Source organism: Eleutherodactylus coqui, chromosome 6 (assembly GCF_035609145.1).
Source record: "Eleutherodactylus coqui strain aEleCoq1 chromosome 6, aEleCoq1.hap1, whole genome shotgun sequence".
Lineage (NCBI taxonomy): Eukaryota > Metazoa > Chordata > Amphibia > Anura > Eleutherodactylidae > Eleutherodactylus > Eleutherodactylus coqui.
In genome coordinates this window covers 1,729,628-1,756,659 of record NC_089842.1, presented here as the reverse complement: position 1 = coordinate 1,756,659, position 27,032 = coordinate 1,729,628, and the positions used below count along the sequence as shown (strand labels likewise).

General features: G+C 50.8%; 1 protein-coding gene across 2 annotated transcripts in view; it reads right to left on the bottom strand.

Annotated features, from left to right (window-relative positions):
- Positions 1 to 26,657, bottom strand: part of UBE4A (ubiquitination factor E4A) — a 46,091-nt gene extending 19,434 nt beyond the window's left edge. The window contains exons 1-7 of one of the 2 annotated variants that reach the window (XM_066606037.1): positions 26,628 to 26,657; positions 14,012 to 14,177; positions 11,582 to 11,755; positions 8,743 to 8,855; positions 7,747 to 7,899; positions 7,274 to 7,433; positions 5,850 to 6,052 (exon numbers count right to left, since the gene is read on the bottom strand). In XM_066606037.1, coding sequence (XP_066462134.1) covers positions 5,850 to 6,052; positions 7,274 to 7,433; positions 7,747 to 7,899; positions 8,743 to 8,855; positions 11,582 to 11,755; positions 14,012 to 14,132 — 924 coding nt within the window. In that variant the 5' untranslated portion in view covers positions 14,133 to 14,177; positions 26,628 to 26,657. Of the gene's footprint in view, positions 1 to 5,849; positions 6,053 to 7,273; positions 7,434 to 7,746; positions 7,900 to 8,742; positions 8,856 to 11,581; positions 11,756 to 14,011; positions 14,178 to 14,291; positions 14,440 to 26,627 lie in introns of those variants that run through there. The other variant, XM_066606036.1, reaches the window with a different exon arrangement.
- Positions 26,658 to 27,032: the final 375 nt, after the last annotated feature.

Here is a 27,032-nt window from a genome sequence, read left to right as displayed (position 1 = left end):
TTTAGACTGCATGATTCTTGTTGAGCCTCATGCTGTCCTCGAGTATTTATCCATCAGTGTTCTACATTCCTATGTGAACCAGTGAACAGGCAGTGTGTAAATGGTACAGTAATCAAGGAGGACATATCAGAGCAAAGGGGGCAACTACAGTAATAAATAGACACGGAGCGGACTACAAGACCCAGAGAGGCTTATTGGGATTATTTAGTTTAGAAAAAAGCTGGCTGACCTAAGAACTATGTATAATATATCAGGGGTCAGTACAGAGATCTCTGCCATCATCTATTATACCCAGGACGGTAACAAGGGGGCACTCTAATAACTATGTATAATATATCGGGGGTCAGTACAGAGATCTCTCCCATCATCTATTATACCCAGGACTGTAACAAGGGGGCGCTCTAATAACTATGTATAGATATATCAGGGGTCAGTACAGAGATCTCTGCCATCATCTGTTATACCCAGGACAGTAACAAGGGGGCGCTCTAATAACTATGTATAGATATATCAGGGTCAGTACAGAGATCTCCACCATCATCTATTATACCCAGGACTGTGACAAGGGGGCGCTCTAATAACTATGTATAATATATCAGGGGTCAGTACAGAGATCTCTTTCATCATCTATTATACCCAGGACTGTAACAAGGGGGCGCTCTAATAACTATGTATAGATATATCAGGGTCAGTACAGAGATCTCCACCATCATCTATTATACCCAGGACTGTGACAAGGGGGCGCTCTAATAACTATGTATAATATATCAGGGGTCAGTACAGAGATCTCTCCCATCATCTATTATACCCAGGACTGTAACAAGGGGGCGCTCTAATAACTATGTATAATATATCAGGGGTCAGTACAGAGATCTCTCCCATCATCTATTATACCCAGGACTGTAACAAGGGGGCGCTCTAATAACTATGTATAGATATATCAGGGGTCAGTACAGAGATCTCTCCCATCATCTATTATACCCAGGACTGTAACAAGGGGGCGCTCTAATAACTATGTATAATATATCAGGAGTCAGTACAGAGATCTCTCCCATCATCTATTATATCCAGGACTGTAACAAGGGGGCGCTCTAATAACTATGTATAGATATATCAGGGGTCAGTACAGAGATCTTTCCCATCTTCTTTTATACCCAGGACTGTAACAAGGGGGCGCTCTAATAACTATGTATAGATAGATCAGGGGTCAGTACAGAGATCTCTCCCATCATCTATTATACCCAGGACTGTAACAAGGGGGCGCTCTAATAACTATGTATAATATATCAGGGGTCAGTACAGAGATCTCTCCATCATCTATTATACCCAGGACTGTAACAAGGGGGTGCTATAATAACGATGTATAGATATATCAGGGGACAGTACAGAGATCTCTCCCATCATCTATTATACCCAGGACTGTAACAAGGGGGCGCTCTAATAACTATGTATAATATATCAGAGGTCAGTACAGAGATCTCTCCCATCATCTATTATACCCAGGACTGTAACAAGGGGGTGCTCTAATAACTATCTATAATATATCAGGGGTCAGTACAGAGATCTCTCCATCATCTATTATACCCAGGACGGTAACAAGGGGCGCTCTAATAACTATGTATAATATATCAGAGGTCAGTACAGAGATCTCTCCCATCATCTATTATACCCAGGACTGTAACAAGGGGCGCTCTAATAACTATGTATAGATATATCAGGGGTCAGTACAGAGATCTCTCCCATCATCTATTATACCCAGGACTGTAACAAGGGGGCGCTCTAATAACTATGTATAGATATATCAGGGGTCAGTACAGAGATCTCTCCCATCATCTATTATACCCAGGACTGTAACAAGGGGGCGCTCTAATAACTATGTATAATATATCAGGGGTCAGTACAGAGATCTGTCCCATCATCTATTATACCCAGGACTGTAACAAGGGGGCGCTCTAATAACTATGTATAGATATATCAGGGGTCAGTACAGAGATCTCTGCCATCCTCTATTATACCCAGGACTGTAACATGGGGGCGCTCTAATAACTATGTATAATATATCAGGGGTCAGTACAGAGATCTCTGCCATCATCTATTATACCCAGGACTGTAACAAGGGGGCGCTCTAATAACTTTGTATAATATATCAGGGGTCAGTACAGAGATCTCTGCCATCATCTATTATACCCAGGACTGTAACAAGGGGGCGCTCTAATAACTATGTATAGATATATCAGGTGTCAGTACAGAGATCTCTCCCATCATCTATTATACCCAGGACTGTAACAAGGGGGCGCTCTAATAACTATGTATAATATATCAGGAGTCAGTACAGAGATCTCTCCCATCATCTATTATATCCAGGACTGTAACAAGGGGGCGCTCTAATAACTATGTATAGATATATCAGGGGTCAGTACAGAGATCTTTCCCATCTTCTTTTATACCCAGGACTGTAACAAGGGGGCGCTCTAATAACTATGTATAGATAGATCAGGGGTCAGTACAGAGATCTTTCCCATCTTCTTTTATACCCAGGACTGTAACAAGGGGGCGCTCTAATAACTATGTATAATATATCAGGGGTCAGTACAGAGATCTCTCCATCATCTATTATACCCAGGACTGTAACAAGGGGGTGCTATAATAACGATGTATAGATATATCAGGGGACAGTACAGAGATCTCTCCCATCATCTATTATACCCAGGACGGTAACAAGGGGCGCTCTAATAACTATGTATAATATATCAGAGGTCAGTACAGAGATCTCTCCCATCATCTATTATACCCAGGACTGTAACAAGGGGCGCTCTAATAACTATGTATAGATATATCAGGGGTCAGTACAGAGATCTCTCCCATCATCTATTATACCCAGGACTGTAACAAGGGGGCGCTCTAATAACTATGTATAATATATCAGGGGTCAGTACAGAGATCTCTCCCATCATCTATTATACCCAGGACTGTAACAAGGGGGCGCTCTAATAACTATGTATAGATATATCAGGGGTCAGTACAGAGATCTCTCCCATCATCTATTATACCCAGGACTGTAACAAGGGGGCGCTCTAATAACTATGTATAGATATATCAGGGGTCAGTACAGAGATCTCTCCCATCATCTATTATACCCAGGACTGTAACAAGGGGGCGCTCTAATAACTATGTATAATATATCAGGGGTCAGTACAGAGATCTGTCCCATCATCTATTATACCCAGGACTGTAACAAGGGGGCGCTCTAATAACTATGTATAGATATATCAGGGGTCAGTACAGAGATCTCTGCCATCCTCTATTATACCCAGGACTGTAACATGGGGGCGCTCTAATAACTATGTATAATATATCAGGGGTCAGTACAGAGATCTCTGCCATCATCTATTATACCCAGGACTGTAACAAGGGGCGCTCTAATAACTATGTATAGATATATCAGGGGTCAGTACAGAGATCTCTCCCATCATCTATTATACCCAGGACTGTAACAAGGGGGCGCTCTAATAACTATGTATAATATATCAGGGGTCAGTACAGAGATCTCTCCCATCATCTATTATACCCAGGACTGTAACAAGGAGGCACTCTAATAACTATGTATAGATATATCAGGGGTTAGTACAGAGATCTCTGCCATCATCTATTATACTCCAGGACTGTAACAAGGGGGTGCTCTAATAACTATGTATAATATATCAGGGGTCAGTACAGAGATCCATCCCATCATCTATTATACCCAGGACTGTAACAAGGGGGCGCTCTAATAACTATGTATAATATATCAGGGGACAATACAGAGATCTCTCCCATCATCTATTATACCCAGGACTGTAACAAGGGGGCGCTCTAATAACTATGTATAGATATATCAGGGTCAGTACAGAGATCTCTCCCATCATCTATTATACCAGGACTGTAACAAGGGGGCGCTCTAATAACTATGTATAGGATATTCTATCCTTGGATGTTGGATAACAAGGGGAGGAAGACCTGAGAAGACTCAGATCTCAAGGTTGGATTTCAGAAAGGCAGATTTTACTGAACTCAGAAAGAGGAAGAATCCAATGGCTGGATGTTCTTAAGGACAGAAATGTCCAAGAAGGTTGGGAAATATTGTGAAATGAGATTCTCAGAGCACAATCGTTACCAATCCCTAAAAGAAGGAAGTATGGGAAGCATTTAAAGAGACCCGGATGGATGAACACAGAACTTGTACACATGTTAAAGAGGAAGAAAATATGTTTATCAAATGGAAAAAGGGGGGAACATATCTAAAGAAGAATATAATGGGGTCTGCAGAAACTGTAGGGCAAGTGTCAGGAAAGATAAAGCTGATAATGAACTGAGGCTTGTAACAGAGGCCAAAAGCAATAAAAAAGGATTTTAGGGATCAAAAGCAAAAGAAAAGTCAAAGATGCTATTGGATGCTTACAGGATGAAAATGGTGAATTGGTTAAGAATGATGTTGAGAAGGACGAACTTTTCTATTTTGTATCGGTTTTCTCTCAGAAAGTAGATGTAACATCAACTGATCTTCCCTGTGCTATTGGGTGAATAAAAGAATGCAGGCTATCTATAAGCAGAGAGATGGTGTGGGAACACTTAGCTAACTTACATGAATTCAAGTCTCAAGGTCCAGATGAATTACATCCTAGGATACTAAAGGATGCAGCGGAGGTAATTGCTGAACCACTTGTCATAATCTTTGAAAATTCCTGGAGAACAGCAGAAGTCCCAGAAGATTGGAAAAGGGCAAATGTTGTCCCTATCTTCAAAAAAGGGAAGGTGGTGGATCCAGGAAACTACAGGCCTGTGAGCCTGACTTCTATACCGGGAAGGATCTTTGAACACATTATTAAACAGCATGTATGCAAGTACTTGGATGAGAATGGAGTCATTAACCAGAGCCAGAATAGGTTTCTAACAAACAAGTCATGCCAGACTAATCTAATCTCCTCCTATGACAGAATCACTGACTGGGTTGATCAGGGAAATGCGGTGGATATAGTATATCTTGGCTTTAGTAAAGCATTTGACAAAGTATCTCATACCAGACTTATTGAAAAAATGACCAAATCTGGGATTGACAAGGCAACTGTTAGGTGGATTCACAACTGGCTGAGTGATCATACTCAAAGAGTGGTCATAAATGGCTGCACATCCAAGTGGAAGGATGTATCAAGTGGGGACCACGAGGCTCTGTCCTGGGCCCAGTGTTGGCCAACATTGTTATAAATGATCTGGAGGAGGGAATTGTGGGAAACTGAGCAAATGTGCCGATGACACAAAGTGAGAAGGGATAGCTAACACTAGGGAAGAGAGAGGATTCAGAAAGATCTAGAAAAGCTTGAACAGTGGTCGGCGACTAACAGAATGGTATTTAACAAGGAGAAATGCAAAGTCCTACATCTGGGCAAGAAAACAGAAGAAAGCACATACAGAATGGGAGGAATTGGGCTAAGCAACAGCACATGTGAAAAAGACTTGGGTATACTAATAGATCCCAGACTGAACATGGCGTGTAATACACAAGCCCTGAGATATGACGGTGGGGGCATTTTTAAAGGTTTTTCATTACATTTCATTGTATCACTGAAAAACACAACTCCTCCCGCAAGCATCACCAAGCAGCGCTCCACCAGCGGCCATGAGGGAAGAATAAGACAGGGAGGGAATAGCAGGCGCTGCGGGTGCGCTCCTACATGGTGGACGATCAGCACCAAAATCCGTGTAAACCCCCCACCACGGACCGGCTGCAGGCTGCACCCCCCCAACGGAGCAGAGCGGAGCCTAACTTCAGACCACATGGGTCTGCGGACCCCTACAACAAAGTGGCCAATCACCTTGGCGATGTCCTTCTGACGAGTGCAGTACAGGAGGAGGTCCAGGTACGTGTAGAGCAGCATCTGGCACAGATCCAAGTCACGGACGCGCTCCAGGATCACATCAAATATGGGATGGAAAACCTCGCTGAAGGAGTGCACCTCCTCGTCCGCCAGCAGCGCTTCAATCACCTCCTCCAAGAACTCCACCACCTCCTCGAAGTCTGCAAGAGAAGCGTTGGGCAGGAGGACTGCGATGGTTTCATGTCATCTACAAGTGGCCCCGCTGTACCACATGGGATCTGCTTGGGGCAGGTGATCCCCGGGGCGCCCGATACACATGTTCTGCATGCTTTAGTGTCCCAGCATTGGTGACAGCAGCCCCAAATACTCGCATGTCCTTCATACATGACCGCGCTGCAGTCCCGATTCCCCAATGAGCCTTTACCAGAACAGGGTGATGCCTGCGCCCCCAGAGACGGGCCTGCCAGGTTTCCCCACTTCTCTGTAGCCTCAGGATGGGTCACCAACACTGATCGGTGCGGTCTCAGCAAACAGCGGATGTTGGACCTACTGTCAGTGCGGACAGAGCCAGAAGCCTCATCGCAGCGGCCCGGTTGGCATGGCAGGCGCAGCTCCCATTGAATTAAAGGCAATGCCAACGTGAGCCGGAGTGCACGGAGCGGCCTGCTTCGTGGTCTGTTAGCAGCGGCAGCAGGCCCAGTAATCAGCTGATTGGTGGGGATCCCGAGCAGCAGGTCCTTGTCAAGTAAATAATGGTCATCTATCCCGAGGATTAATTAGTTAAGTCAAGGAAAGCCCCTTGAAAGTGCCAAGAAGACCCCCGACCAGAGCGCTGCTCTGCAGGACTTGTAATGCTACAAATGTCTGGCTGGCCGCAGATGTACCTGCCAAAATCCAGGGTGCCGCATACAGAGAGGGGTTCTGTCTGAGGGAGGAAGGCTGTAAAGGTCTCCAATGGTGAAGCTTCAGCCCGTGGCTCCTAGGAGGAGGCTTTACATTTGGGTAGTAACGCTCCTCGGACCAGTAACCTCCAGTGCTGCTGCAATGGCTGCCTGCCTGCCAATCACATGGGCTACTCTTGGGGTCGCCCGTCCCCTTAAACGGTACAGGCGCACATGGGTGGGGAATATACTGAGCCAGCGTGTCCTATTTAAAGGGGCGGGCTACTTAAAGAGTGATTGGCAGTAGGACCGTGCCGCCATTACAGCAGCGCTGGATGTGACCGGGTCAGTGCAGTCCTACTACCCACATTTAAACAATGGGCTGCAATGGTGCGACTGGAGACTTAAGACAGACCAATGCACAAGCCCTGTGGGACTGCGCTCTGGTGGTCCCTACTGATGGACCGCAGTCCCCATATGGTCACCCCTGAGCTAATAAGGACCCAGCCGTAGGGCTCATTCATAGGTCATGTGACTTACTTGCTCCCTGCAGACCCTCCAGCATGAGGTCCACCACCTGAGCGGGAACATCCTGCCCCTGATATATCTCCGGGGTCAACAAAACCGTACGGGCATTAGAAACGGTTAAAGCTTTGCAGCGCACGGCGTACGGCAGGAGGTTCTCCGGCACTTTAGTGACCTGTGAAGACAATTATAGAAAGCGCACCATGACACAAGTATAGGGTGAAGACTGCAGGGCAGCGCGCCCCGAGCACCAGTGCATGCCAGCAGCGCGCACCGAGCACCAGCGCACGCCGGCAGCGCGCACCGAGCACCAGCGCACGCCGGCAGCGCGCACCGAGCACCAGCCCACGCCGGCAGCGCTCACCGAGCACCAGCCCACGCCGGCAGCGCTCACCGAGCACCAGCCCACGCCGGCAGCGCTCACCGAGCACCAGCCCACGCCGGCAGCGCTCACCGAGCACCAGCCCACGCCGGCAGCGCTCTCTCACCTCCTTCTTGGCTCTCTGGAAACAAGAGAAGAGGAACGGGACGATATGCTTCTCCCCCGCGTCTCGCTCTGCAGACAGATTGGGCGCTCCGGATGACGTCATGCAAATCAGGAACTTCCCAGGTTCAGGGAGAAGAAGCCGTGTGAACAAGGCCTGAAATGAGAAAGGCACAATCCATGGGGAGCGACTGACGGAACGCTTACTTACACCTGCAAGAAGGAAGGAAGGACTTCAGGCCCATTTACACGCATATCGCTCAACATTTGTTAGGTGTAAACACGCCGCCATCGTCGTTGGTCGCGGAGTTTCTGCCTACATGAAAATAGTCGTTAGCTCGCTCGCTTGTCGTTAGGTTCCTACGGCATTCATTCAGTCTATCAAACACCTTGAGGTGGGGGGGAGGGGATGTTCCCCCAGCTAGACACAGTGACTCGGGCCGCAGTGGACAACAACGTATTCTTCGCACCAAGAAAAAACCTTCCTGCCTAGAGATTCCTCGCATCAACATACTCACCGGAGCAAACAACATGCACAGCGTCTACACGGCCACCGAGGGAAATGGCGAAGATTTCAAACGATTATCTTTACACGTAAATGGGGCTTCGGCCTGAACGCACACGGCCGGGTCGGGTTCTGCACGCGGGATCACGCAGCAAAATCTGACCCTGTGCCCAACCGAGACCCCGCATACCTGTCCGGATTCTTCATAACCTGTATTGGCCGGCCGGCACACATAGTACAGATTATGCCACGCTGTGGCTAGGCGATGACGCAGATTCCACGACCTCTCCGCAATGATGATTGTGGGTGTGCCGCACATCAGACAGCTTCCATTGACCTCAATGACTCGGGGTCCTGCAGCCTCCATGACTCTAAGCGGATGCTCTGTTGTTTCTCGCACGCCCGGCACCTCTGCAGCGGTCTGTCCACCGGGTGATCATTGTACCAAGGCACTCTCTAGCCGCGCTCCCATTGGGTGGCTGTGGTGTGACCTACCTGCTCTACATTGTTCATATCCAGCCAGTCCTGCCCATCCAGCTCAGAGCCGAGCTCCTCCAGGTAGACGCAGCGCAGCGGGATGCCATTGCCGCTCTTCAGGCTCGGGTCGCCTGCGGGAGAGATCAGCAAACGTTACATAGAAACAGACTGAACCAACCTCCAGGACAAAATACACCGAGGGGCCCTTTATTAGACCCCATCTAGTAGTGGGGGGGTAGCCACCTCGCCCGCGCTGGTCCACGGGGGGCAGCCACCTCGCCCGTACTGGCAGAGCGCTCTGGCTGGCCGCATGCTACTGGGTTATATCTGGTGATTGAGTCTTCCCTGCAGTATATATCTTCTGTTCGTCTGCTTTCTCTGTAAGCTGGCTGTGAGGTGGCGCAAGTTCTGGCGGTGGCGCTGCGGTGCCCGTCAGCTTATGTCTTTTGGCCAAAATACTAACTAACACCCAAAGTCATCAGTGAGGTATTTTGCATGCGGTTTGTCATTCATCACTGGAGTATTTAGAGATGCTTTACAGCAGCTTCATGGGCCATTCACTGACTTGTATGGGAGACAGCTCTAGGCATTGCCTGTTACGTGGTCAGTGAGCAGGGAGGAGAGGAGGTGAGCTGTGACTATTGTGAATGGTGGGTCCTGTGTTATCTATATATAGGTGTCTCCTCTCAGTGTAATCCTGTCTGTACAGGGAGGGGAGGAGGTGAGCTGTGACTATTGTGAATGATGGATCCTGTGTTATCTATATATAGGTGTCTCCTCTCAGTGTAATCCTGTCTGTACAGGGAGGGGAGGAGGTGAGCTGTGACTATTGTGAATGGTGGCTCCTGTGTTATCTATATATAGGTGTCTCCTCTCAGTGTAATCCTGTGTGCAGGGAGGGGAGGAGGTGAGCTGTGACTATTGTGAATGGTGGCTCCTGTGATATCTATATATAGGTGTCTCCTCTCAGTGTAATCCTGTCTGTACAGGGAGGGGAGGAGGTGAGCTGTGACTATTGTGAATGGTGGCTCCTGTGTTATCTATATATAGCTGTCTCCTCTCAGTGTAATCCTGCCTGTGCAGGGAGGGGAGGAGGTGAGCTGTGACTATTGTGAATGGTGGGTCCTGTGTTATCTATATATAGGTGTCTCCTCTCAGTGTACTCCTGTCTATACAGGGAGGGGAGGAGGTGAGCTGTGACTATTGTGAATGGTGGGTCCTGTGTTATCTATATATAGGTGTCTCCTCTCAGTGCAATCCTGTCTGTACAGGGAGGGGAGGAGGTGAGCTGTGACTATTGTGAATGGTGGCTCCTGTGTTATCTATATATAGGTGTCACCTCTCAGTGTAATCCTGTCTGTACAGGGAGGGGGAGGAGGTGAGCTGTGACTATTGTGAATGGTGGACCCTGTGTTATCTATATATAGATGTCACCTCTCAGTGTAATCCTGTCTGTACAGGGAGGGGAGGAGGGGAGCTGTGACTATTGCGAATGGTGGATCCTGTGTTATCTATATATAGGTGTCTCCTCTCAGTGCAATCCTGTGTGCAGGCAGGGGAGGAGGGGAGTTGTGACTATTGTGAATGGTGGCCCCTGTGTTATCTATATATAGGTGTCTCCTCTCAGTGTAATCCTGCCTGTGCAGGGAGGGGAGGAGGGGAGCTGTGACTATTGTGAATGGTGGCTCCTGTGATATCTATATATAGGTGTCACCTCTCAGTGTAATGCTGTCTGTACAGGGAGGGGAGGAGGTGAGCTGTGACTATTGTGAATGGTGGCTCCTGTGTTATCTATATATAGGTGTCCCCTCTCAGTGTAATCCTGTCTGTGCAGGGATGGGGAGGAGGTGAGCTGTGACTATTGTGAATGGTGGCTCCTGTGTTATCTATATATAGGTGTCCCCTCTCAGTGTAAGCCTGTCTGTACAGGGAGGGGAGGAGGTGAGCTGTGACTATTGTGAATGGTGGGTCCTGTGTTATCTATATATAGGTGTTTCCTCTCAGTATAATCCTGTCTGTACAGGGAGGGGAGGAGGTGAGCTGTGACTATTGTGAATGGTGGTCCTGTGTTATCTATATATAGGTGTCTCCTCTCAGTGTAATCCTGTCTGTGCAGGGAGGGGAGGAGGTGAGCTGTGACTATTGAGATTGGTGGGTCCTGTGTTATCTATATATAGGTGTCACCTCTCAGTGTAATCCTGTCTGTACAGGGAGGGGAGGAGGTGAGCTGTGACTATTGTGAATGGTGGCTCCTGTGTTATCTGTATATAAGTGTCTCCTCTCAGTGTAATCCTGTCTGTGCAGGGAGGGGAGGAGGTGAGCTGTGACTATTGAGATTGGTGGGTCCTGTGTTATCTATATATAGGTGTCACCTCTCAGTGTAATCCTGTCTGTACAGGGAGGGGAGGAGGTGAGCTGTGACTATTGTGAATGGTGGCTCCTGTGTTATCTGTATATAAGTGTCTCCTCTCAGTGTAATGCTGCCTGTGATGATGATGAGATGACGGCTGACAGGTTTTCTCTACAGAACAGGAAGTGTCAGACTATTATGAGGCCTAGTGGTCAGAGTGCAGGGAGGGGAGGAGGTGAGCTGTGACATCTATTATTAGGCTTTGTGGTTAGATAAATAAATCCCCATAACTTCATACACAATGTTTACACACAGCAGGTAACTTTCTGATGACGCTGCGGTGTTATTTCTGTTTTACCCCTGACTCCTCCCCCTTGGCGGTCCTTCTGTTGCTGCGGCGTGTTGTAGTCAATCATACTAATTAACGCATTGAAAAACTATAAGAAATGGTAAAGAGCGCAGTGCCGCCATCTTGTGGGGGACGGGGGGAGTGGAGGCGCTACTCACTGTTATCCAAGGTGATCAGGAAGATCCGCTGGATCATGTGGTTTATGTTCAGCTGCTCGCAGATCTCTTGCTGGGAGAGGAACGAGCGGTTGATTTCGGCCACCGAGTCGTCGCAGTCGTCCAGGCTCTCCGAGACGCTGTTGTCGGAATCATCAGGACTTTCCGCTGCGTCGTCTGCAGAAGGCCAACAAGGAGTCCGTTACAGCGGGCTGCAGAGATTAACCCCTTCCCGCCCCGGGACCGGTCACACCTTCCACGCCACAGTCAATGCTGAGCGCAGCACGTGGAGGGTTCACAGACGGACAGCGCTCCCTCCGTGACATCAACGCTCCCTCCGTGACATCATCGCTCTCGCCGCGGTCAGCTTTACACCAATGCTTTGCAGTACAGCCGAATCTTTGGTTCATTTCACCTCCCAAACAACAGAACTGATCAAAAAAGCTGCAGGCACCCCAAAACGCTGCCAACAATGACGGCGGCAGCAGACGAGCGCAGCGCCATCTGTGGGGAAACACGAAAGTGGAGCGGTGCGAGATAACTGATAATGTAATTGTGGCATTGTCCCACCATCCAGCCCTCATGTCATCGGGCCTCATTCACATGAGTCACTGCGTACCACCTACGCCATGCACCGCCGCACGCTACCTGGTGAAGGGACTCCAAGGACGTACCGGGATTGATCCATTGACATAGCGTGTATTCGCTGCATGTGATAAGCTTCGCAGCGCGCTCTTCCTCACTTATCACGCAGCGCGCTCTACTGCCTCACTTATCACGCAGCGCGCTCTTCCTCACTTATCACGCAGCGCGCTCTTCTCTACGGGCGCTGTATGCACGGAGGACGCAACGCCGCTATGAGAGAGCGGGGAATTCAGAGAAAGAAACAAGTCCCACAGCGCAGGACCGCGTGCGTGAGATACGCTGCCATATGTAGCCGCATGCAGCCGTGTGAAGGGCGCCTCCTGCTGCGTGTTTGCCTGAAGTCGCCTCCCATCCGCAGGAGAAATGCGCGAGTTTCTCAGCCCAGCATCGCGTTCAGCTGTGGGCCGCTAGCCGAAGGGGTCCGAGGAAACGGCAGAGAATAAAGAAAAGCTCTATGAGCAGCGGCGCCCGGCCAGGGGGCATCTAAGAAAAGATTAGTGACCCCAGGACGGATTCTAACTACCCCCAGGGTCACGTGCCACTCATTGCCAATCACTGGTCTCCGTGCATGAATGGCCCACGACTGCCGAGACCTGTGATTGGATGAGCGATCACACGAGCGCCACGATCACTGCAATCATTTCTTGGGCCGACGGCGGGGACGGCGAGGCGGGGGACGGCGGGGGCGGGGCGATGGCGGGGACAGCAGGACGGGGACTTCTACACATCTTATCTGCTGCCTGCAGATATTTTTTAGAATCTTAGAGAACCCCTTGGTGACCGGGGGTCATTGATGCGCAGCGTCGCGGCACACTCTGCAGATCTGGTATCCCCCATTGTTTATGTTCCCAGGGTCAGATCTACGCGGCCGCGAGGTTTCTTGCGGGTCGGGTTGTATCTCTTAGTGGGACCATTTGGGGGGGGGGGTATTTATGGCATTCCGGCGCCGTGCCTTGGCTTTGCTCCGTGGGCCGCAGCGATTCCGAGGCTTTTTGTGCAGTAAAGAAACAATATAACAACCTTCATGGACAAGAGGGTCCCTCCTCCTGCCGTATTGTGACCCCCACAACACCCTCCCCCCGGCGGGCAGCGCGGCGGCCTGTAGTTTGTACGGGCACTGACTTCTAGTGGTTGTTATGCACTTGGTGCTCCCTGGGGACGGCCGACCCCGGGGGTTAATCATGCTATACTGGGATACATGGGGCCCCTATGGGTGGAGCCACAACTAGAGGGAGGAGCCGCCCTTAAACTTGTAATACTGTATAATAATCAAAAACGGTTTTATGTTTGAAGTAGTATTATCGCCGGACCTGGCCGTGTATCACTGAGCGGCTTATACAGCCATGCCCGTCTTATTGTGGCGCGGCCGTCCCGGCGCCGATCACACGGGACGATCCGTCGTTTAGCTTTGTGATCGCAGAGACCGACCAACGAACGAGAAACAAACGAATCCTCATCTGTTGTTCGTCAGTGACTGCGGGAATCTGACCGATTAGCAACCCGGGTAATTAGCCAACGTCTCCCGACCGCGTCAGGCTGGCCTGCTGACCCTCCGCACACACGCATCAATGCTCGCTCGCCCGCCCGTCCCTTCGTGGCAACACTTTTGCTACTGCCCGTCCGTCCGCGAACACGCGTGGTAACGCTCCTACTGCTCCTCCGTCCCTCTGTCCGTGTGTGGCGACGCTGCTTCTGCTGCTGCCCATCCATCCGCACGTGGCGACGCGCCAGCCATAGTGAGGTCGCCGTGGCAGCCAGCACCCGTGGAGCGCCCCTTATTGTACCCACCAGTCTGTTGTCGCAGTTGCTCCTTTTGCCCCGCGACAAACTGCCGAGCTTCTGCGATCGACCCAAAGAGAGCAGCGAATGGGTTTGCGGAGATGCTGTTGTTGTTCTCTTGATCCGTCATTTTAGCGGGCGGCGCGGTCCATGTAGCAGGAAATCCGGAAGCGCCCTGCAGCGACAATGTGACACGGTTAGATAGGCGGCACGCACTAATGTCAGCCTGCAGAATAGTTGTAAGCCGCTGCGAGTAATCAGCCGCCATGAGGGAGCGGGATGTACATACCTGGTGGAAGCCGCCAGCGCACTGCAAAAGGAGATCCCCCCTACAAAGGGCCAATATTCTTGTCAGACGGACTACAACACCCATCATAGCTGCACAAACCAGAAGACCTGGAGCTCAGAGAATCGCTGCAGGTCTGTCCAAGGATCCATGTCAGACCGCCCCGCCATCAACCCACCACTGACCCCCCCCCCCCTGTACCCTCTGTATTTCCCCTCCCCCGTACCCTCTGTATTTTCCCTCCCCTCACCACCCCCTCACCCTCACCCTCACTCCCGTGCCCTTTGTATTTCCCCTCCCCTAGTCCCCCCTCCTCACCCTCACCCCCGTCCCCTCTGTATTTCCCCTCCCCTCCCCTCACTCCCCCTCCTCCCCCTCACTCCCGTCACCTCTGTATTTTGACTCCCTTAACCCCCCCTCCTCACCCCCGTCCTGTACCCTCTGTATTTCCCCTCCCATAGCCCCCCTCCTCACCCTCACTCCCGTCCCCTCTGTATTTCCCATCCCCTCCCACGTCCCCTCCCCTCCCCACCCTCACTCCCGTCCCGTACCCTCTGTATTTTCCCTCCCCCCCCCATCCCATACCCTCTGTACTTCCCCTCCCCTCACCCTTCCCTCCTCACCCTCACGCCCGTCCCATACCCTCTGTATTTCCCCTCCCCTCACCCCTCCCTCCTCACCCTCACGCCCGTCCCATACCCTCTGTATTTCCCCTCCCCTCACCCCCCCTCTGTATTTCCCCTCCCCTCACCCCCCCCTCTGTATTTCCCCTCCCCTCACCCCCCCCTCTGTATTTCCCCTCACCCCTCCCCCCCCCTCTGTATTTCCCCTCACCCCTCCCCCCCCCTCTGTATTTCCCCTCACCCCTCCCTCCCCCCCCCCCCATACCCTCTGTATTTCCCCTCCCCCCCTGTATTTCCCCCTTTCACATCACCATATGAGGGTTGTTTTTCTGTCGGGCAAATTTTATTTTTAATGGCCCAGATAATGTACTGAAAAGACCAAACAGCGGTGCCCCTGCTCTCGGGGGGGGCCCCTGCTCTCGGGGGGGCCCCTGCTCTCGGGGGGGGCCCTGCTCTCGGGGGGGGCCCCTGCTCTCGGGGGGGGCCCCTGCTCTCGGGGGGGGCCCCTGCTCTCGGGGGGGGCCCCTGCTCTCGGGGCGCCATTTCAGCAGCGCTCACGGTGCGGTAAAAATAACTCGTTAGACCTTATGCTGCTCACAATTACAGCCGAATGTCGGTGGATTCGGTTTGTGACGTTGGCGCCGGGTTTGGTCCTCGCTAACTGCCTGCAGTGTTAATGGGCCCCACTAGGGGGAGCCGGCAGCTATTGACTACATGCTGGCAGTGGACCCGGTCGGTGAGATATTGTGTGTTCAGGTGTTCTTATAGCTCATCGGGGCTGTTAACCCCTTACATGCCACGGTCCATTCTGAAGTCCCCTGAATGGTGTTCAGGGTCCTGTATGCCGCCTCCGCTGCCCCCCTCCCCGTGTGATGAGATCACAGGGAGCCGTGCGGGTGTCCTGCCCCGTGACCCATCCCCATGGGCGGCCTGATAGGCTGCCTGCCCGATCGCAGGATGATGATGTATGGCGTCACATCATACTGCAGGAGCGATCAGAGCCTCCCACGTTGTGGTCCCCTCTAGGGACTAAAAATAAGGGAAGAGCAATAAAGTGCTTCTGTAATAACAGTTTGTGCGCCGGAGAAACGAGACGAGACGAGACGCAGCAGAACTGCATTTATTTTACTCCACTTAGAATGTTCCTGCAGGTTTTTCAGTACATTATACGGCACAAGAAGGTGGGGGAGGAAAGAAGAAAAACTAAAAAAAGGGCTGGGTCATGAAGGGGTTAACCAAGGGGATATGAATGCCATACAGCGGCGGCGCCCCCCGGGCTCAGGCTCTGGGACTGCTCTCCCATATAGGGTAAATGCAGGCCGGGGAGCCTTCATTAGGCTTGGGCTTGGAGGGCGACCCCGCGGCACCTTGTGATTGGAGGGGTGTCGTGATGTCCCCCTATCTAATGGCTAGATCACAGACTGCACTAGCTCTGCTCACAGCTACTGCTCGCTGATGTCAGCTGTTACATAGCTGGCACCGCCATGTGTGGCGTGACTTGGATACTGAGCCCGCTCTATACCCCCTAAACACTGATAAGTCTCTAGGGGTCTCCAGCACGGCTTCTCGCACCGCGGCCCCCATCGTGCGGACACGACCAGTCTCATCTACACGCTGCCAAAGCAGGCGGCCTCCACAGGCGCGCGGCGGCCAGCAGGTACACAGTGACGTTGCATACTTGCTGCGTGCCACCGATCGCCACGTATGTCTTGCCGTGCTGCGTGTAATATGTGCCACGATGGAACACACCGCCATCTTTATTGGGCACCAGCTTCACACAATATTTGTGAGTGGCAACATGGGAGCCTATGGGAGATCGGAGGCAGGTAATGTGCCGGAACGTTCCGGTGATCGCTCTCAGGGATCTAGCAGATCTAATACAGATCCTAAGGGGCACAAGACAAGGAGGCGTCTTCCCTCCTCAGCCTCTATGATCAGGGTGTTGGGGCGAGTACAGGGGGTGAACCATCAGTAATGTAAGACGATACGACCCCCCGAGACAGCGAAGCATCTGAAGACGCTGACCCCGAGGCTAAAAGAAGAAAGGGAGAAGATGGGACCAAGATCATGACCGCCCCAACAAGGACGTCCCCATGACGGTCACTGAGGAGATCCAAGGGGTTAATAGTCTGCAGCTGGACAGGGGAGCGTGGATTAGCACTGGGGCGTACGCCCATGGCGAGCATGGACCCAATATGGAAGGGAGGTCTCAGTCATCATCAGAGCAAGGTTCGTCCCAGCCATCGTCTTCATCATATGGACAGAGAGCGACAGAAGACGCTTACGGGCTGCGGGCTGGGAGAAACCTTCTAGGAACTCCTTGGACAGCGAGGGTCACCAACACAACTGGACCCCGGAGGGCGAGACCACCAGACACGGGGGAGGGCGAGACCACCAGACACGGGGGAGGGCGAGACCACCAGACACGGGGGAGGGCGAGACCACCAGACACGGGGGAGGGCGAGACCACCAGACACGGGGGAGGGCGAGACCACCAGACACGGGGGAGGGCGAGACCACCAGACACGGGGGAGGGCGAGACCACCAGACACGGGGGAGGGCGAGACCACCAGACACGGGGGAGGGCGAGACCACCAGACACGGGGGAGGGCGAGACCACCAGACACGGGGGAGGGCGAGACCACCAGACACGGGGGAGGGCGAGACCACCAGACACGGGGGAGGGCGAGACCACCAGACACGGGGGAGGGCGAGACCACCAGACACGGGGGAGGGCGAGACCACCAGACACGGGGGAGGGCGAGACCACCAGACACGGGGGAGGGCGAGACCACCAGACACGGGGGGAGGGCGAATGTGCCGAAAAAAGAGATGCGGCTTGGAATGGTCCGTGGGAAAAGGGAACGCACCAAAGACACGTTGGCGGGACGCCATCAAGGAGGAGATGGGAACATCAGGCAAGTGGAAGAGAGGAGCCGGAGAGGAGCGGCCGACAGAGTATCCAGGAGCCGGACACCACTGATCCGACAGAACTGGAGTGTGAGTGTGCGTGTATGCATGTGTGTGTGCGTGTATGCATGTGTGTGTGCGTGTATGCATGTGTGTGTGCGTGTATGCATGTGTGTGTGTGTATGTAGTATCACAGAGCCGGATAGCGCTGAGCCGACAGAGCTAGAGTGTGCGTGTGCGTGTATGCATGTGTGTATGTGCATGTAGTATCCAAGAGACAGACACCCCTAAGCCGACAGAACTGGAGTGTGTGTGTGCGTGTATGTGCATGTGCGCGCGCATGCATCTGTGCGCGTGTATGCATCTGTGTATGTGCATGTGCGCGTGTATGCATCTGTGTATGTGCATGTGCGCGTGTATGCATCTGTGTATGTGCATGTGCGCGTGTATGCATCTGTGTATGTGCATGTGCGCGCGCATGCATCTGTGCGCGTGTATGCATCTGTGTATGTGCATGTGCGCGTGTATGCATCTGTGTATGTGCATGTGCGCGTGTATGCATGTTTGCGTGTATGCATCTGTGTATGTGCATGTGTGCGCGCATGCATCTGTGCGCGTGTATGCATCTGTGTATGTGCATGTGCGCGTGTATGCATCTGTGTATGTGCATGTGCGCGTGTATGCATCTGTGTATGTGCATGTGCGCGTGTATGCATCTGTGTATGTGCATGTGCGCGTGTATGCATCTGTGTATGTGCATGTGCGCGTGTATGCATCTGTGTATGTGCATGTGCGCGTGTATGCATGTGTGCGTGTACGCATCTGTCTATGTGCATGTGCGCGTGTACGCATCTGTGCATGTGCGCGTGTACGCATCTGTGCATGTGCGCGTGTACGCATCTGTGCATGTGCGCGTGTACGCATCTGTGCATGTGCGCGTGTACGCATCTGTGCATGTGCGCGTGTACGCATCTGTGCATGTGCGCGTGTACGCATCTGTGCATGTGCGCGTGTACGCATCTGTGCATGTGCGCGTGTACGCATCTGTGCATGTGCGCGTGTATGCATCTGTGTATGTGCATGTGCGCGTGTATGCATCTGTGCGTGTATGCATATGTGCATGTGCGCGCGCATGCATCTGTGTATGTGCATGTGCGTGTGTATGCATCTGTGCATGTGCGCTTGTATGCATCTGTGCATGTGCGCTTGTATGCATCTGTGTATGTGCATGTGTGCGTGTATGCATCTGTGTATGTGCGCGTGTATGCATCTGTGTATGTGCATGTGCGCGTGTATGCATCTGTGTATGTGCATGTGCGCGTGTATGCATCTGTGTATGTGCATGTGCGCGTGTATGCATCTGTGTATGTGCATGTGCGCGTGTATGCATCTGTGTATGTGCATGTGCGCGTGTATGCATCTGTGTATGTGCATGTGCGCGTGTATGCATCTGTGCGTGTATGCATATGTGCATGTGCGCGCGCATGCATCTGTGTATGTGCATGTGCGTGTGTATGCATCTGTGCATGTGCGCTTGTATGCATCTGTGCATGTGCGCTTGTATGCATCTGTGTATGTGCATGTGTGCGTGTATGCATCTGTGTATGTGCATGTGTGCGTGTATGCATCTGTGTATGTGCATGTGTGCGTGTATGCATCTGTGTATGTGCATGTGCGCGTGTATATATCTGTGTATGTGCATGTGTGCGTGTATGCATGTAGTATCCAAGAGCCAGACACTGCTGCGCCGACATACGTGCGCGGGCCTATCTGCGTCTGTGCGCATACAGACACAGTGTAATTGTTTGCACAGGGTGAGCCGAGGGGTAAATTATCCACCCACAGGGATGTGACTTCTGGTCTCTGGATTGGAGGGGCACAAGGATCTGTCAGACAGACCCCCCACCATAACACCCTGAGAAGTCTACGCGCCCGTCTGCCATCTCTGCTGCCGCCCCTCATACCCCGCGCTGCGACCGGCAAACATGTTTGGAAACACAAAGAGCGGAAATCTGCAGCGAACCCGAATGTAACACGACGTTACCGAAAACCTGTCCCTGCGCGATAAGGTGTGAGGGGTACAGCAGTGCTGGGTAATAATAGCAGATGACCCCCCCCCCCCCTTCATGAACAGACGGCGGCGTTTCATCAGACAATCATAGGTAGGCAGGTAAGTGCACAGTAAATACACAGCAGGGGCATATAGACAGGTAGGTCCACACTATATACACAGCGGGGGGTATATAGACAGGTAAGTGCACACTATATACACAGCGGGAGTATATAGACAGGTAGGTACACACTATATACACAGCGGGGGCATATAGACAGGTAAGTGCACACTATATACACAGCGGGGGTATACAGACAGGTAGGTGCACACTATATACACAGCGGGGGTATACAGACAGGTAGGTCCACAATTTATACACAGCGGGGGTATACAGACAGGTAGGTCCACACTATATACACAGCAGGGGGTTATACAGACAGGTAGGTCCACACTATATACACAGCGGGGGTATACAGACAGGTAGATCCACACTATATACACAGCGGGGGTATATAGACAGGTAGGTCCACACTATATACACAGCGGGGGTATATAGACAGGTAGGTCCACACTATATACACAGCGGGGGTATATAGACAGGTAGGTCCACACTATATACACAGCGGGGGTATATAGACAGGTAAGTCCACACTATATACACAGCGGGGGTATATAGACAGGTAAGTCCACACTATATACACAGCGGGGGTATATAGACAGGTAAGTCCACACTATATACACAGCGGGGATATATAGACAGGTAGGTCCACACTATATAAACAGCGGGGGTATATACACAGGTAGGTCCACACTATATACACAGCGGGGGTATATAGACAGGTAGGTCCACACTATATACACAGCGGGGGTATATAGACAGGTAGGTCCACACTATATACACAGCGGGGGTATATAGACAGGTAGGTCCACACTATATACACAGCAGCGGTATATAGACAGGTAGGTCCACACTATATACACAGCGGGGGTATATAGACAGGTAGGTCCACACTATATACACAGCAGAGTATATAGACAGGTAGGTCCACACTATATACACAGCGGGGGGTATATAGACAGGTAGGTCCACACTATATACACAGCGGGGGTATATAGACAGGTAGGTCCACACTATATACACAGTGGGGGTATATAGACAGGTAGGTCCACACTATATACACAGCGGGGATATATAGACAGGTAGGTCCACACTATATACACAGCAGCGGTATATAGACAGGTAGGTACACACTATATACACAGCGGGGGGTATATAGACAGGTAGGTCCACACTATATACACAGCAGCGGTATATAGACAGGTAGGTACACACTATATACACAGCGGTGGTATATAGACAGGTAGGTCCACACTATATACACAGCAGAGTATATAGACAGGTAGGTCCACACTATATACACAGCGGGGGGATATAGACAGGTAGGTACACACTATATACACAGCGGGGGTATATAGACAGGTAAGTCCACACTATATACACAGCGGGGGTATATAGACAGGTAAGTCCACACTATATACACAGCGGGGGTATATAGACAGGTAGGTCCACACTATATACACAGCGGGGGTATATAGACAGGTAGGTCCACACTATATACACAGCGGGGGTATATAGACAGGTAAGTCCACACTATATACACAGCGGGGGTATATAGACAGGTAAGTCCACACTATATACACAGCGGGGGTATATAGACAGGTAAGTCCACACTATATACACAGCGGGGATATATAGACAGGTAGGTCCACACTATATAAACAGCGGGGGTATATACACAGGTAGGTCCACACTATATACACAGCGGGGGTATATAGACAGGTAGGTCCACACTATATACACAGCGGGGGTATATAGACAGGTAGGTCCACACTATATACACAGCGGGGGTATATAGACAGGTAGGTCCACACTATATACACAGCGGGGGTATATAGACAGGTAGGTCCACACTATATACACAGCAGCGGTATATAGACAGGTAGGTCCACACTATATACACAGCGGGGGTATATAGACAGGTAGGTCCACACTATATACACAGCAGAGTATATAGACAGGTAGGTCCACACTATATACACAGCGGGGGGTATATAGACAGGTAGGTCCACACTATATACACAGCGGGGGTATATAGACAGGTAGGTCCACACTATATACACAGTGGGGGTATATAGACAGGTAGGTCCACACTATATACACAGCGGGGATATATAGACAGGTAGGTCCACACTATATACACAGCAGCGGTATATAGACAGGTAGGTACACACTATATACACAGCGGGGGGTATATAGACAGGTAGGTCCACACTATATACACAGCAGCGGTATATAGACAGGTAGGTACACACTATATACACAGCGGTGGTATATAGACAGGTAGGTCCACACTATATACACAGCAGAGTATATAGACAGGTAGGTCCACACTATATACACAGCGGGGGGATATAGACAGGTAGGTACACACTATATACACAGCGGGGGTATATAGACAGGTAAGTCCACACTATATACACAGCGGGGGTATATAGACAGGTAAGTCCACACTATATACACAGCGGGGGTATATAGACAGGTAGGTACACACTATATACACAGCGGGGGGTATATAGACAGGTAGGTCCACACTATATACACAGCGGGGGTATATAGACAGGTAGGTCCACAGTATATACACAGCGGGGGTATATAGACAGGTAGGTCCACACTATATACACAGCGGGGGTATATAGACAGGTAGGTCCACACTATATACACAGCGGGGGTATATAGACAGGTAGGTACACACTATATACACAGCGGGGGTATATAGACAGGTAAGTCCACACTATATACACAGCAGGGGGTATATAGACAGGTAGGTCCACACTATATACACAGCGGGGGGTATATAGACAGGTGGGTCCACACTATATACACAGCGGGGGTATATAGACAGGTAGGTCCACACTATATACACAGCGGGGGTATATAGACAGGTAGGTCCACACTATATACACAGCGGGGGTATATAGACAGGTAGGTCCACACTATATACACCGTGGGGTATATAGACAGGTAGGTCCACACTATATACACAGCAGGGGTATATAGACAGGTAGGTACACACTATATACACAGCGGGGGTATATAGACAGGTAGGTACACACTATATACACCGCGGGGTATATAGACAGGTAGGTCCACACTATATACACAGCAGGGGTATATAGACAGGTAGGTACACACTATATACACCGCGGGGTATATAGACAGGTAGGTACACACTATATACACCGCGGGGTATATAGACAGGTAGGTCCACACTATATACACCGCGGGGTATATAGACAGGTAGGTCCACACTATATACACAGCAGGGGTATATAGACAGGTAGGTACACACTATATACACAGCGGGGGTATATAGACAGGTAGGTACACACTATATACACAGCGGGGGTATATAGACAGGTAGGTACACACTATATACACAGCGGGGGGTATACAGACAGGTAGGTCCACACTGGGGGTATATAGACAGGTAGGTCCACACTATATACACAGCGGGGGTATATAGACAGGTAGGTCCACACTATATACACAGCGGGGGTATATAGACAGGTAGGTCCACACTATATACACAGCGGGGGTATACAGACAGGTAGGTACACACTGGGGGTATATAGACAGGTAGGTACACACTATATACACAGCAGGGGTATATAGACAGGTAGGTCCACACTATATACACAGCGGGGGTATATAGACAGGTAGGTACACACTATATACACAGCGGGGGGTATACAGACAGGTAGGTCCACACTGGGGGTATATAGACAGGTAGGTCCACACTATATACACAGCGGGGGTATATAGACAGGTAGGTCCACACTATATACACAGCGGGGGTACATAGACAGGTAGGTCCACACTATATACACAGCGGGGGTACATAGACAGGTAGGTCCACACTATATACACAGCGGGGGTATATAGACAGGTAGGTCCACACGATATACACCGCGGGGTATATAGACAGGTAAGTCTACACTATATACACAGCGGGGGTATACAGACAGGTAGGTACACACTATATACACAGCGGGGGTATACAGACAGGTAGGTCCACACTATATACACAGCGGGGGTATATAGACAGGTAGGTCCACACTATATACACAGCGGGGGTATATAGACAGGTAGGTCCACACTATATACACAGCGGGGGTATATAGACAGGTAGGTCCACACTATATACACAGCGGGGGTATATAGACAGGTAGGTCCACACTATATACACAGGGGGGGTATATAGACAGGTAGGTACACACTATATACACAGCGGGGGTATATAGACAGGTAGATGCACACTATATACACAGCAGGGGTATATAGACAGGTAGGTCCACACGATATACACCGCGGGGTATATAGACAGGTAAGTCTACACTATATACACAGCGGGGGTATATAGACAGGTAGGTCCACACTATATACACAGCGGGGGTATATAGACAGGTAGGTCCACACTATATACACAGCGGGGGTATATAGACAGGTAGGTCCACACTATATACACAGCGGGGGTATATAGACAGGTAGGTCCACACTATATACACAGCGGGGGTATATAGACAGGTAGGTCCACACTATATACACAGGGGGGGTATATAGACAGGTAGGTACACACTATATACACAGCGGGGGTATATAGACAGGTAGATCCACACTATATACACAGCGGGGGTATATAGACAGGTAGGTCCACACGATATACACCGCGGGGTATATAGACAGGTAAGTCTACACTATATACACAGCGGGGGTATATAGACAGGTAGGTCCACACTATATACACAGCGGGGGTATATAGACAGGTAGGTCCACACTATATACACAGCGGGGGTATATAGACAGGTAGGTCCACACTATATACACAGCGGGGGTATATAGACAGGTAGGTCCACACTATATACACAGCGGGGGGTATATAGACAGGTGGGTCCACACTATATACACAGCGGGGGTATATAGACAGGTAGGTCCACACTATATACACAGCGGGGGGTATATAGACAGGTAGGTACACACTGGGGGTATATAGACAGGTGGGTCCACACTATATACACAGCGGGGGTATACAGACAGGTAGGTCCACACTATATACACAGGGGGGTATATAGACAGGTAGGTCCACACTATATACACAGCGAGGGTATATAGACAGGTAGGTCCACAGTATATACACAGCGGGGGTATATAGACAGGTAGGTCCACACTATATACACAGCGGGGGTATATAGACAGGTAGGTCCACACTATATACACAGCGGGGGTATATAGACAGGTAGGTCCACACTATATACACAGCGGGGGGTATATAGACAGGTAGGTCCACACTATATACACAGCGGGGGTATATAGACAGGTAGGTCCACACTATATACACAGCGGGGGTATATAGACAGGTAGGTCCACACTATATACACAGCGGGGGTATATAGACAGGTGGGTCCACACTATATACACAGCGGGGGTATATAGACAGGTGGGTCCACACTATATACACAGCGGGGGTATATAGACAGGTAGGTCCACACTATATACACAGCGGGGGTATATAGACAGGTAGGTCCACACTATATACACAGCGGGGGTATATAGACAGGTAGGTACACACTATATACACAGCGGGGGTATATAGACAGGTAGGTCCACACTATATACACAGCGGGGGTATATAGACAGGTAGGTCCACACTATATACACAGCGGGGGTATATAGACAGGTGGGTCCACACTATATACACAGCGGGGGTATATAGACAGGTGGGTCCACACTATATACACAGCGGGGGTATATAGACAGGTAGGTACACACTATATACACAGCGGGGGATATATAGACAGGTAGGTCCACACTATATACACAGCGGGGGTATATAGACAGGTAGGTCCACACTATATACACAGCAGCGGTATATAGACAGGTAGGTCCACACTATATACACAGCGGGGGTATATAGACAGGTAGGTCCACACTATATACACAGCGGGGGTATATAGACAGGTAGGTCCACACTATATACACAGCGGGGGTATATAGACAGGTAGGTCCACACTATATACACAGCGGGGGTATATAGACAGGTAGGTCCACACTATATACACAGCGGGGGTATATAGACAGGTTGGTCCACACTATATACACAGCAGGGGGTATATAGACAGGTAGGTCCACACTATATACACAGCGGGGGTATATAGACAGGTAGGTCCACACTATATACACAGCGGGGGTATATAGACAGGTAGGTCCACACTATATACACAGCGGGGGTATATAGACAGGTAGGTCCACACTATATACACAGCGGGGGTATATAGACAGGTAGGTACACACTATATACACAGCGGGGGTATATAGACAGGTAGGTCCACACTATATACACAGCGGGGGTATATAGACAGGTAGGTCCACACTATATACACAGCGGGGGTATACAGACAGGTAGGTCCACACTATATACACAGCGGGGGTATATAGACAGGTAGGTCCACACTATATACACAGCGGGGGTATATAGACAGGTAGGTACACACTATATACACAGCGGGGCTATACAGACAGGTGAGTCCACACTATATACACAGCGGGGGTATATAGACAGGTAGGTCCACACTATATACACAGCGGGGGTATATAGACAGGTAGGTACACACTTGCACCTCACAGCTGTGACTCACCGTTCCGCCGTTCTGACACTTCCGCTTCCGTCGCTCACGTGGAGAGGAAAGGGTTACAGCGCGTCATGTGACCGGATGTGGTGGGGCGGGGCTTCCCGTGTAAACACTGGGCGGCTGGCGGCGGTGATACTGTGTAGAGAGGAGGATGGGAGTGATGCTCTGCAGAGGGGAGGATGGGAGTGATGCTCTGCAGAGGGGAGGATGGGAGTGATGCTCTGCAGAGGGGAGGATGGGAGTGATGCTCTGTAGAGGGGCTGATGGGAGTGATGCTCTGTAGAGGGGCTGATGGGAGTGATGCTCTGTAGAGAGGAGGATGGGAGTGATGCTCTGTAGATGGGAGGATGGGAGTGATGCTCTGTAGAGGGGCTGATGGGAGTGATGCTCTGCAGAGGGGCTGATGGGAGT